The sequence below is a fragment of the Tachyglossus aculeatus genome, chromosome 18 (genome assembly GCF_015852505.1).
Source record: "Tachyglossus aculeatus isolate mTacAcu1 chromosome 18, mTacAcu1.pri, whole genome shotgun sequence".
Taxonomy (NCBI): Eukaryota; Metazoa; Chordata; class Mammalia; order Monotremata; family Tachyglossidae; genus Tachyglossus; species Tachyglossus aculeatus.
Genome location: NC_052083.1, coordinates 17640160 through 17653382, shown reverse-complemented (window position 1 = coordinate 17653382; position 13223 = coordinate 17640160). Strand labels below are relative to the sequence as shown.

At 41.5% G+C, this 13223-nt stretch overlaps 1 protein-coding gene across 2 annotated transcripts in view; it reads right to left on the bottom strand.

Moving 5' to 3' along the window:
* The window catches only part of TNS3 (tensin 3), a 201155-nt gene that overhangs the window by 127094 nt on the left and 60838 nt on the right, over positions 1-13223 (bottom strand). For both annotated transcript variants that reach the window (XM_038760159.1, XM_038760158.1), the window contains one exon: positions 11965-12063. In XM_038760159.1, the coding sequence (XP_038616087.1) occupies positions 11965-12063 (99 nt within the window). The remainder of the gene's footprint in view (positions 1-11964; positions 12064-13223) is intronic.

Sequence of the window (13223 nt, the reverse complement as noted above, 5' to 3'; positions counted from 1 at the left end):
CTTGCTGCTACTTTCTCTGACGAGGGAAAAATACAAAGGAAAAGGCTTCATTTCACAGCAAACTCTAGACTACACTGAAGATCAAACTGCATGGTTATAAGTGTAGCAACTTAATAGCTAGTGATTAATGTTTGTTACTCCACTCGCTATCCCTGTAGACATACAGCTCTATTCATTCATCATCATCATCATGGGTATCGGGGTTTAGAACAATGCTTGGCACACAGTAAGTGCTTAACAAAACCATGACTATTTATTGAGCACTTCCTATACTCCCAGCACCGTACTAAGAATTTGGGAGTGTACAATACAACAGGGTTGGCAAACATGTTTGCTTCCCCAAAGCTACATCCATTGATGATGATAGTTTGAAAGTGATAATGGATAAGAATGCTCTGTTTTTTCATTTCTTTTCTTCCAAAGAATGCAATGTGGAAATGTTGAGCTAACTGACTTCAAATGCCATCCCTGGAGCCCAATTCCCTATCTCTTCACGGTTGGGGCATGGGTTGATGTTCCAGTCTTCTAGACTGTGAGCCCACTGTTGGGTAGGGACCACCTCTATAGGTTGCCAACTTGTACTTCCCAAGCGCTTAGTACAGTGCTCTGCACACAGTAAGCGCTCAATAAATACGATTGATTGATTTTAGTCCCTCAAGACTCCCCTTTGAGAGGGGAGTGCTGGTGGAGTGAAGGGGGTAAAAGACAGATTGGAGGGGGACAAAGAATTGGAGAAAAGGAAATGGAGATAACTCACTCAAGGAGTATGAAGAAGAACGGAAGGAGGGAGGTGGGGCGATAACTGGAGGGAGTCATGGGGTAAAGGGAAGGTTTTTTTTTAGGATAGGGGAGACATGAGCATGTTTGAAAGCATTGGGGAAGAAGCCAATATCAGCTCATGCTTCCACAACTCCTGCTTATTAGGACGGAATCTGACACTGTTGTTACGCCACTTGTCTGCTGTATGACCTTGGGCAAGTCACTTGACTTCTCTGTGCCTGTTACCTCATCTGAAAAATGGGGATTAAGACTGTGGGCCCCAAGTGGGACAGAGACTGTGTCCAACTCGACTTGCTTGTATCCACCTCAGTGCTTAGTACAGTTCCCGGCCCTGCCAATTGTCAGCTGTGTGACTTTGGGCAAGTCACTTAACTCTTTTGTGCCTCAGTTACTTCATCTGTAAAATGGGGATTAGGACTGTGAGCCCCACGTGGGACAACCTGATCACCTTGTCACCTCCCCAGCGCTTAGAACAGTTCTTTGCACATAGTAAGCGCTTAATAAATGCCATCATTATAATTATTTATTATTACAGAGCCTGACACACAGTAAGTGCTTAACAAATACCATAATTAATTAATTAATTGATTACTGGTGAGAGCAGTGGGGAGGCGTTTGGGGGTGGCCCCGAGCAGGCTGGGGATGCAACAGTAGTAGTAGTTATGGTATTTATTAAGTGCTTACTGTGTGCAGAGCACTGTACTAAACACTGGGAGAGGATATCCAGGTGGGAATTAGATATGGTTCCTCTCTTTGGGGGGCTCACAATCATCCTGACAGGACCCGGGTCCATGACTAGCCTCTGAGACCCAGAGAAGCCAATCACAACCCCAACTGGCCCCAAGGTCAGGCCCAAATTCTTGTCTTGCCGACAGAAGGTGAGAGGTGGGGCTAATTACTTCACCTGTGGTGCCATTCCAGCTCAAAAGGGCAGGGTGATTGAGCTATTTTTTGCCCATCCAGTCCCCCAAAACAAGGCAGTCCATGGGGGCCAATGCCTCCTCAACTCTAGGGTTTTAAATTACTTTCTATATGGCCTTTTATTCCCACATTTTCACATCGCCTAGGTCATTTCAGTCCTTGCACAATCCCTGTGAGATGGGAAGTGGCAGGTACTATTATTCCCATTTTGCAGGTGGAAAAACTGAAGCACAGAACGGTTGAGCAATCTGTCCAAATCCACCCGGCAGCCAAGTGACAGAGTCGGGGCTAGAACACGGGTCCTGTGACTCCCAATCCCACAATCTTCCCATTATACCACACTACCTCTCTTTTTTCCTTTAGCAGGAAAAGGGCAAAGGTTAAATCCGAATCAGGAAAAAGTATTGAGAACTCTGGGAGCAGTTATAATTGGTTCCATGGCCTTCTGTAATTTCATTTCATTTTTGTAAGTGGGTTGGAATAAGTCTCCCGGAACATGGCAGCATTGTCATCAATTAGTGTTGAGTGTGTGGGTTTTAGGATCATGTTGTTTCTTTTAGTGACCCACACTGAGTGGAAATGATCAAAACGCTGTCATTTTCCATATGCTGTTTTTCCCAAGCGGATTTAGACTATACGGTAGATGTTTAGGTTTCTACTACTGACTTAGACAGAAATAACGTACGCTTTGTGGACTCCTTAGATCTTCAGCCAATAGGGAGCTACATGCCTCTGTGTGTTTTTAAAGTCTCAAAACCTTTAACCCTAAACAGTGGTAATTTTGTGCATGGAATGTCTTCGCCTACATCAAAGTGCAAAGGCACAATCTTTATAGAACTGTAAAACACCACATATTTCCTGTATAACTCAAAGAGTTTCCCAAAGTGTGATTTGGGACCTCCAGAGGTCAAGTGTGGCTTGTGAGGGGTTCTTTGAACGCAGAAGATGTCTTCAGAAAAGACTGGAAATCAAAATCAGGACTTCAGCAGAAATGGAGGAACAAGGGAGAGGCAATCAAAGGAGCAGTTACTCTGAATCCAGTATGGTTGGTACCTATGCTAGAGAGTGAGGAACAAATATAATATGGCAAGGGCAGGAAAGTGAGGTAGTTATGTAATAAAATGAAAGGTGAAACCTCTCTATAAAAAAATAGAAAAAAATCTACAAAATAGAACCAGAAGCTAAAAATCCCAGCTTGAAATTTACATGAAACACTGCTCTACTCCATCAATCTAATAGGATCGCCTGTGAAAACTCTCATCTCCGATGTCTGTTTCGTCCTTCTGTTTTCGATATAACTTTATACTGAGCGGCACTGTAACTGACAGTGGCAAAAGTTGCTTCCACCTAACAGAGCTGATTGCTATTTTAAGTGGGGCCTAGGGCAAAAATAGTTTGTGCTCTCCACACTCCCCAGCCCTCCTGGCCCAATTAGGATGCCATGCTGTTCGCAGAACTGTGGTAGGGTCGTGGCCATCCCTTGGATCTGGATTGCCATCCATCAAATGTTTCAATAAATAGTTGGAAAAATTAAATTTATGTGGACATGGATATAGCTTCATCTTTCGTACTCCAGGCGTTTTGTTCACCGAATCTATTGATGGCGAGAGGCTGAAGACCATGGTATTGGTTAAGTGCTTACTACGTGTTAAGCACTGTTCTAAACCCAGAGGAAAATACAGGATAATTAGGTCGGATACAGTTCCTGTCCTACAAAGGACTCACAGTCTAAGGAGGAGGGAGAAAAAGTATTGAATCCCCATTTGACAGATGAGGAAACTGAGGTGCAGAGAAGCAACTTGCGCAGAGTCTCAATGCAGACAAGTGTCAGAACTGAGGTTAGAATCCAGGTCTTCTGACACCAGCCCCATGCTCTTTCTACTAGGACGCACTACTACCCATATGCTCAGATATGCCTGAAGAATTATGTAAGGCAGATGGCTAACTTTACACTGAGTGCCCATAAAAATTGTCTTTGTCCACACTAATAAGTTTGCCATTTGTTGCCCTTACCAATGCGGACAAAGACCAAATCAATTGCTTGTCCTGTCTCATGCCGTCAGGTCATTTCCGCCCCATAGCGACACCACAGACACATCTCTCCCAGAACACCCTGCTCTCTATCTGCAATCGTTCTGGTAGTGGATCCATAGAGTTTTCTTGAGAAAAATACGGAAGTGGTTTACCATTGCCGCCTTCCGCACAGTAAACTCGAGTCTCCGCCCTCGATCTCTCTCATGCTGCTGCTGCCCAGCATGGGTGAGTCTCGACTTGGAGCAGACTGCCTTCCACTCGCTAGCCACTGCCCAAGCTAGGAATGGCATGGTTAGGCCTCTGCTTGACTCTTCCTCCCGAAGCCAAGACTGAAATAATGAAATAATGAAAACTCTCCAGGCACAATGCTGGGAGGGGTCAACTGCTTGTAGAAACCACAAATCAATGTGGTCCTCTAATATGTCTGTTTTGACCAAGGCAAAAAACATCTGAAGATACCGTTTCTAGCCTTGTCACCATTCAGAAAAAAACAGGCCATTTTTAATAGGGTTTCTCCAATGTATTGCTGCCTCTTTGGCAACTTTCCTGTTGATCAGACCAAGCATCCTCTTTTATCTTTGGCTCAGTCTGTGGCCATGGAGCAGAATCTCTCTATGTCTCGGGTTAGCAGCAGACACTGATTGTTGTGCTCTCACAGACCGTGAGCCCCTCTGGAGAGACGGTCTATGTCCATGTCTAATTTCCACCCCAAACACACTTTCCCAACACTTAGTACAGTGATCTGCGCACAGAAAGTGCTTAATGAACGCCATTACTACTATTATTATTTTCACCTGTTTTTTGAACTACTGTATAGTTGGCACACAAATGGCCTGAAGGAATTATTGAGATGTCTTCGACATACCCAAATCTTCAGGGGGAATGCCATTCCACAGAAGTAATCAGGCTTGCAGGTGATTGGGGAGATAGTTATCTGAAGAACAAGAGTCCTAGGCAGGGTGAAGGGAAAAAGAGAGAGGAAGGAAAGAGGAAAGGTTGTGCAGACAGAATCTTTGTGTGTGTGTGTGTGTGTGTGTGTGTGTGTGTGTGTGTGTGTGTGTGTGTGTGTGTGTGTGTGTGTGCGTACTTGGTTTTCCAACAGTAAACACCCTTCCCACATGGATCCTGCCACCTGGGGCTGGGAGAGGAGGGTATATTTCCTTCCCACTTTCTATTAAAAACAGTTTCCATTCTGCTCTACGCTCAACTTCAATTACAAGACAAGACCATACAGCACCTGAAGGTTGACAACTTCTGTAATTTAAACTCAGTGTGCATGACCAGATCAGTTCAAAGAGAAAGAAATATAATTAATGGTGACATTTTAAAAATCGTTTATGAAATTATTGGTTGTTGGGTCCTTATTTTTTTTTTTGAGAAGCAGAGTGGACTAGACACTGAAAAGACTTGAACTCTTGCTTTTCTCCTAACCATCAGTACTTATCTCCTTTCAATACCACTCACATAAAAAATATTGTGCCCCTTATCCTCTAGGGGGTTAAAGAGTTAAAGCATTGAATGCATTTTAGAAGCCCCTTAAAGAAAGCTGCCAAATAAATGCCCAGGATCCATTTGTTCAGTATAAAGGAGAAAAAATGTAAATACAGCACTTCAGGAAATGAGATGAACTGATGAATTGTCTTATGATACTTCAATATAATTGTAGGATTCACAGAAAAAAAAATTTCCTCTCCTTCAAGAATGAACTACCAATAATCCATGGCACCATTCAAAAATGTGCCGGTCCATTTCTGCAATTTTTACAACTGATTAGAATCTGCTTTGAATACACTGTTGAGGAAACAGAATGAGTCGTTTGATATGAAAGCCCTCCTGCTCTGACCTTGCCTTTCAATTATAACCAACTTTTGTTTATTCCACAATGACTGACATAGATTTAGTGTCTTCTAGTGGGATGAAACTCAGTACATTCCTTGTTCTTCTCAACCTGCCTGTGCCCAACCTGATTCCCTCTGACTGCTCTTTCTCAGACTCTTTTCGTGGTTCTTTGCCCTACAATAGGTAATCCCTGATTAGCTGTCACGTTCCTCCTGGTCACGTCAACCTATCAGCCACCAGAGCGGTCTTCTGAATATCTGTTTATTATCTATTTATTTGGCCACTTTCTTTTTTATTATTTATAGCTGCGCTCTTATTCTTTTATGTAGTGACTGCTTGCAATTTCTGTAAGCTTTTCTCGCTCGCTGGATTATTAAATAATTCTAGGTGGCTTTTTAAATAAGAATACGAATAATTGTGGTACTTGTTAAGTGCCTACTATGTGCCAGGCACTGTAATAATAATAATAATAATAATAATAATAATAATAATAATAATAGCGACATTTATTAAGTGCTTACTATGTGCAAAGCACTGTTCTAAGCACTGGGAAGGTTACAAGGTGATCAGGTTGTCCCACGGGGGGCTCACAGTCTTAATCCTCATTTTACAGATGAGGTACCTGAGGCCCAGAGAAGTTAAGTGACGTGCCCAAAGTCACACAGCTGACAATTGGCAGAGCCGGGATTTGAACCCATGACCTCTGACTGCAAAGCCCGTGCTCTTTCCACTGAGCCACACTGCTTCTCCTGTACTAAGCGCTGGGTTGGTTACCAGCAAATGGGGTTGGACACAGTCCCTGTCCCACATGGGGCTCACACTCTTAATCCCCATTTTACAGATGAGGTAACTGAGGCCCAGAGAAGCAAAGTGACTTATCCATGGTTACACACATCTCAGACAAGTGGCAGAGCCGGGAGAAGAACCCACGATCTTCTGACTCCCAGGAATGGGCTCTATCCATGACACCATGCTGCTTCTCCTACCCCATGTCAAGTGTCTAAAAGAGTGTTCTGCAGAAAGTGGGAGCTCAATAAATGCCACTGTTAATGGTGATGATGATGATGAGAACTGGGATCGAATAAAGCACTCAGTCAGCTTGTCCCTTCCTACTCTACCGATTTCGTACTACAACACAGCCTGCAAGTTTTGCTCCTCTACTCCAACCTATTCATTGTAATTCAAGCTCTTCTATTTCATCACTGATCCCCTGCCCACGTACTGCTTCTGGCCTGAAGCTCCCTCCCCACTCCTGTATGACAGAGCACCATTCTCCCTCCCTTCAAAGCCTTTTTAAAATCTCATCTCCTTCCCCAGGTAAGCCCCCATTGCCCCTACTTCCTCTCCCTTCTGTCTTGCCTTCATACTGGAGCTTTACCCTTTTAGCATTTGCTATTCACCCATTCCTCAGCCCCACAGCATTTACGTAAAGGTCCATATATGTCCACAATGCTCTGCATACAGAAAGCACTCAATCAATACGACAGATAGATCCAGTGAATTGAAGAAAACGCGCAATTTAAAAAACACCAGGGTGGTCTAAGACAAATCCTTCACTCTACTTTCACCTCAGTTTCTCTGGAAAACAGTAATAATTCTCACAGCGCTGGAGAAGAGAGTTTGATGCTTTGTACATCTGATGGACAGAAGAATGTATTAAAAAGGAATTGCTATATTTGTACATCAGTCTGCATCATGCACATTAAAATGATTAGAATTTTGGAAACAATATCTACTCAATACATTATGGAGAAAGTGTAAGGATTAAGTACATAATTTTGAATTACCTAGGGAAGGGGGCAAGAGGCAGGGTTGAAAGAGGAAGGTGGCACTTATGCTTAGGAAGGGAGCGAAGCATTAAATGCACGCTACCCTAATAGCATGAGAGTATACTTCATACTTTGACTCAAAAACCAAACCTGTCAGTCTCCAGATTCCACCCTTGGCTAAGGTTAATGAATGGGGAGTGGGGTAGGGGAGTGTGAATTAACTGCTTTCTCTGGCTTCAGCCAAAAGGCAGGACAGAGTCAGAGACAGAAGACATTGAAAGAGATCTCTAGTCCATCCACTCCCGTCCCATGTGCGCTATCTCCCTCCTGAACCCCTACCCAGGAAGAGGACTGAGACTGCAAGTCACTGAAAGCAGCATGGCAGAGACGCAATAAGGCGTGATGAAAGGGAGAAGAGAAGAAGAAACCGTCTTCTCTGCAATGACTGGATGCCCCATTGGGCAGGGCTGAAGGATCACGAGCAAATTTAGCAATTAGGACAGGAAGGATCTCCAGATTTTACATACCATGATCTTTCAGAGATGAGGTCACCCTTAGGTCAAAAATCTGAGTAACAACAAAATACTGCAGTGGAATGAAAATCACATGATCTGGTCAGGGTAACACACTATTTAAGAATTTTGGAATTGATGGCTCTAGTTACTTTAGCTAGTCAAATACAAGAATAATTTAGACATACTCCTTTCCCTTTCAGGACAACTAGAAAGATGTAGGGGTCAAAAGAGAAAGATTATTATTTCATTCACTTAAATTGCCTGTCCATTTGAGGGCAGGGATCACCAACTTTCCCAGGTGTAGCAAATACTATCATTCAATCAATCAATCAATCGTATTTATTGAGCGCTTACTGTGTGCAGAGCACTGTACTAAGTGCTTAGCACTGCACTAAGCGATCAATCAATCAATTGTATTCATTGAGCACTTAACTGTGTGCAGAACACTGGACTACATGCTTGGGACAGTACAATTTAACCAAGTTGGTAGACATGTTCCCTTTCTACATGTCTACAAGTTGGTAGACATGTCTACATGTCTACAAGTTGGTAGACATGTTCCCTTTCCCACAAGGAGCTTACAAGTATTGTCTGATAACTGACACTGATAGCCTTGAAAAATCAAGATGCTTCCCTCTTTCAGGTGTACTCATAGTTCTGAACAACCATAATGGGCAGGGAGTGTGCCTACCAACTCTGTTGTATTCTACTTTCCCAAGCGATTAGTACAGTGCTCTGCACACAGTAAGCGTTCAATAAATACCAATGAGTGCCTGAGTGATTGATTGGGGCACCGAGCGTAACAGAGCTCAGGGATGGGACGCAGGTTTCCGACCACTAAGAGGGAGATCACAGGAGCAGGGTGAGAGAATCTGGAGAAACAAAAGTGGAGGAGGATGGAAGTATTGTGCAAGGGGTCAGAAAAGTTCTAAGAATAATAAATAGACAATGAAGGGAGAAAGGAGAGGAGAGTGTGGCAAGCAGGGCTCTACAATGTATTTTTTAATTTCCCATAGTGCTCGGTTGTCATGTCGGTCATCATATAAGGAAGAGGAAAACAGCTAATTACATCTAAATCTATGGGAATTCATCTCACAGCACACCCAGAGTCTCAAGGAACATATTACCTACAAATCTTGGGGCAGTATTACCTGTATATGTAACTCAGCAAAAACCACATGACCGAGTGGAATCAGCTTGAGTCTGAGATTCAGAGGGCCTAAGTTTTATTCCCGGATCTGTCAGCCCAGCGTGGGCAGGGATTGTCTCTCTTTATTGCTGAATTGTACTTTCCAAGCACTTAGTACAGTGTTCTGCACATAGTAAGCGCTCAATAAATACGATCGAATGAAGGAATGAATCTGTCCCTTGCCTGCTAGGTGACTACAGGCAAGTCAATTCACTTTTCTGGGCCTCAGTTTCCACTTTTCCATTCTTCCAACCTCTTAGACTGGGAGCCCTATGTGGGGCAGGGGCTGTGTCCAACATGATAAATTTGTATCTACCCCAAAGCTCAGTGCTGCACTTGGGATATAGGAATACCACAATTATTATTATTATTACTGTGCCCTCAGGTGCTTGGACAGGCCAAGAGATAGACTCAATTCTTACAGGTAAGAGGGGAATGACGTTAAGTGTTTGTGCTTTCTATCTAATTGCCTATTCACTTTTGCCTCCCTAGGTCATTCTTATTTTAAAATTGCTTGCAATACCTACACCAGCGCTTTGGACAAAGAAGGAACTTGATAAACTGGGTGGATAATGATTCCTGTTATGAAATGAAACACCAGAAATTCAAATGAGACCATTTAATTTCATCCCTACATGCACTATTACTGAATGGGAGAAAAGCTCTCCATCAAGTTGTCTAAAACTTATTTGCTGCTCTCTTGCTTTAGAAAATCAAGGCATGACAGCAAGAGATAAAAATGAGGAACTTCTACAGCAGGCATAATTAGAGGCAGACAGAGAAGGCACATTTCCAAGAAGGCAATGATTTATGCAAAATAAATCCAGTAATTCAGTGCTATATTTTCATTGCCAATGGGGTTGGAGGAAAATTGTGGCAATACATCATTTTTCAATTGAAAATAAACTTTTTTTGGTTTGCCAAATCTTTCTCCGTTCATCAAGCTGTTCAAAAGTGAAGCTGGAGCTCATTTCAGCGCTAATAGCTTTGTTCCAGATTAGCAGGCCAGAAATGGCCTTTTCTCTAATGTTCTTGTCAGTTAGCCTGTGACTGTGTGAATACCCACACCAAGCTGACTTGCCCACCTTTCAATTTGCCTCTCTGAAGCAGTCCTCTAGGGAAATGACTGATCATACAAAACTAAAACTCTCTATTCAATAGCTGTTGACTCTAAATGTGAGAAAAGAGGAAAAAAAAATCAAATCTCTCATGAAATCCCACGACATGAGATTTGACTGATCATACAAAACTAAAACTCTCTATTCAATAGCTGTTGACTCTAAATGCGAGAAAAGAGGAAAAAAAAATCAAATCTCTCATGAAATCCACGGCAGGCCAGAAATTCATGGAAAGAAATGAACAACATACAGAGTCAAAGAAGCACTGAGCTAAACTGCAATGGTGAGTTGGGGATTTTTACTGACCTGTTGGAAGTGAATTAACTCTTTCAGGGAGGCTGTATCTCATGAAATTTCTTTCTTTAATGTAATTAATATGACCCAGTTTCAAAAAGTTCATTCTTCAAGGACTCCCATGGATTTATTCCTTGAGAGTAATTTAGTCACTCCAGATTTGCCAAGCCAATAACAGAAGTATTAATAGTAGCAGTGGAAATAAACAATCCTTATAACATCACTATTAAGAATAGTAAGTAATGTTTATTTGTAGGAAAGTGTGGGGAATGCATGATTTGTCATCCACATATAATTCAGTCATTTTTTAAGACTTAAGCCTTGAGCTCTATTGTCCCAGGGGGTTTTGGCAGTCATTTCAACTTAACTCTGATTATCTAGTTGGAAAGTTCCCTAGGTCATTTCAAGGGGAAATAATAAAAATCACTTCCAACTTTTGCTAGATACTGACACTTTCAAACAGCTTAAAATAAGGCTTTTTGAATTTTGAAGTCTTATATCCTGGATGATGCATAGCAGATATGACTTAGAGGAAATTTACAAAATATGTACTTCTTCCCTAAAGTGCTCTTGGTAGCTAGCTCTCTGGGGATGACTGGAGGTTTTTTTGGTTGTTTTGTTTGTTTTTTGAACAAAGGAATGTCTTGTAAAAATTATCTTGGTACTGCCTTAATCCTAAATATGCCTTGCAAAAAGAGTGCACGGAATTTGAAGCTAACATGATAATTCACTTATATGCAAAATGTGTGATGCTCTCAATTACTTCAAAGGCAATAAAATTTTGAAAAGTTGCAATAAGGGAAGCTGCACCTTCTCCTCACAAATTTTCAAAAAGTGGGAGGATAGTTCTGCATATAGTAAACTGTAGTAAATCATATATTTTTTTCTCCCGTCTCAATCACTCCTTATTCTTGAGAATGAACTAAAGGTGAACTTATCTTAAAAGTCATTCAGGGAAACTCCTGTTTGTGGAAAAACTTGCCAAGCTCTGTCTTTCGTGCATGTAAATGGGTTTCGTTTCTGTAAGATGGACTGGCCAAAACAGAGGTTGAACTAAACTAGAGAACAATGAGTCGCACTAGAGAAACAGGCTCACAACTGATCAACTAACTGAGGAATAAAATACCACACTGAACAAACAAACGGAAAGGAAGGATAATTTACGGAAGAAAAATCAGTTGCATTTTACAAACATACAATTGTAGGATACACCCATACACATTCTCTCTTTCTCTCTCAATGGACCACCCAGTAATTGCCACTTCATAAAGCTCACAGAAAATTCAAGCAACATGTTCCTTGTGGTTTACCAGAGTTCTGTGTGTTTGCCATGTGGTATTGGTTCTTCTGGCAGTTCACGTACAACCTAAGATTCAATCCTTTAATTGTATTGCCTTTAATGTTGGATCTGTGGGGCCACTGGGAGAATAACTCTTTCTATCCTCCTTTCGGAGCCAAACAACTACAACTACTTCCAATGCCACAGACAAAGTATCAAAACTCACCTTCCCCATCAGGAGCCATAATTTCATAGGAATCCCATCGTATCAGTGGATCTGCAGTATTGTAGTCCACGATCACTCCGTCGTCATTTTGTTCAGACCCTAAAAAGTCATAAAAAAAGCAAAAAAAAAAAAAACAGGATTTATTTTCATCAAAGGTTAAATGCCTGTGTTAATACCAATGGTTAAAATACCAAAAAACAAAGGAAGATTAAAATCTTTCCCAGCTGGGTTTAGTTGGAATAACAGAAGCAAAGGATACATTTACTGCTCTATTTTGGTTAGTTCTCTTTACTGGAATGGAGTATTAAGTTAAAGAGAACAAAACAATACAGAGCTATGATAATACAATGACAAAAAAGTAGTATAAATGTTGTTGCAAGGTCAAACGAAAATGCAAATATTCTTCCAGTACTAAAATGGGTAAATGTTTACGTTCAGTGCTATCTTTCCAATCATATTCAGAAAAATATTACCTTGCGCTAATACTCTAGAGATCTGTCATTATGTATTCTAGATAATAATAATAATGATGGTATTTGTTAAACGCTTACTATGTGCCAAGTATCGGATAGATACAAGGTTATCAGCTTGTCCCATGTAGGGCTCACAGTCTTAATCCCCATTTTACAGATGAGGTAACTGAGGCACAGAGAAGTGAAGTGACTTGCCCAAAGTCACACATCTGTCAAGTGGTGGAGCTGGGATTAGAACCCACGTCCTTAGATATGTCCTTATATAATATTAAATGTAAATGGCTTTAATCAATTAAATAAAGCCCTCCAAATGTTGTGGAGGAGGGAGAGGGGTTAAAGCCAAATCAATCAATCAGGAAATCAATCAATCAGTGGTACTCACTGAGAGCTTACTGTGGGCAGAAGTAAACTCTGGAGCATCTCAGAAGTGAGGGAGGTTTTTTTTACAAAAAAAATATGCATTATAATTCAACAGTCTGTTGAATGAACTCTGGAAGAAGAGCTCCGTAGTTTGGGTGGGGGTGGTTGTTTAACCATAGCCTGGAAATTCAGCTCAGGCACATTGTTTCTTACTCGAGGATCAATCTAGAAAAGTCTTTCGTAAATATGGCAAAGCGAGCAGTATACAAAATGTAATTATGGCGCCAAGAGAAGTTGGCCTTCAAATCTGTTTAAAACATCCAGTGAGAATTGTTCTGCACAACTTCGACTTCAAACTGTCTATATATGGTGTTCATTTTTTAAAATCATGCTAATACTGGGAGTAGAAAAGTTTGCATCCAGTGA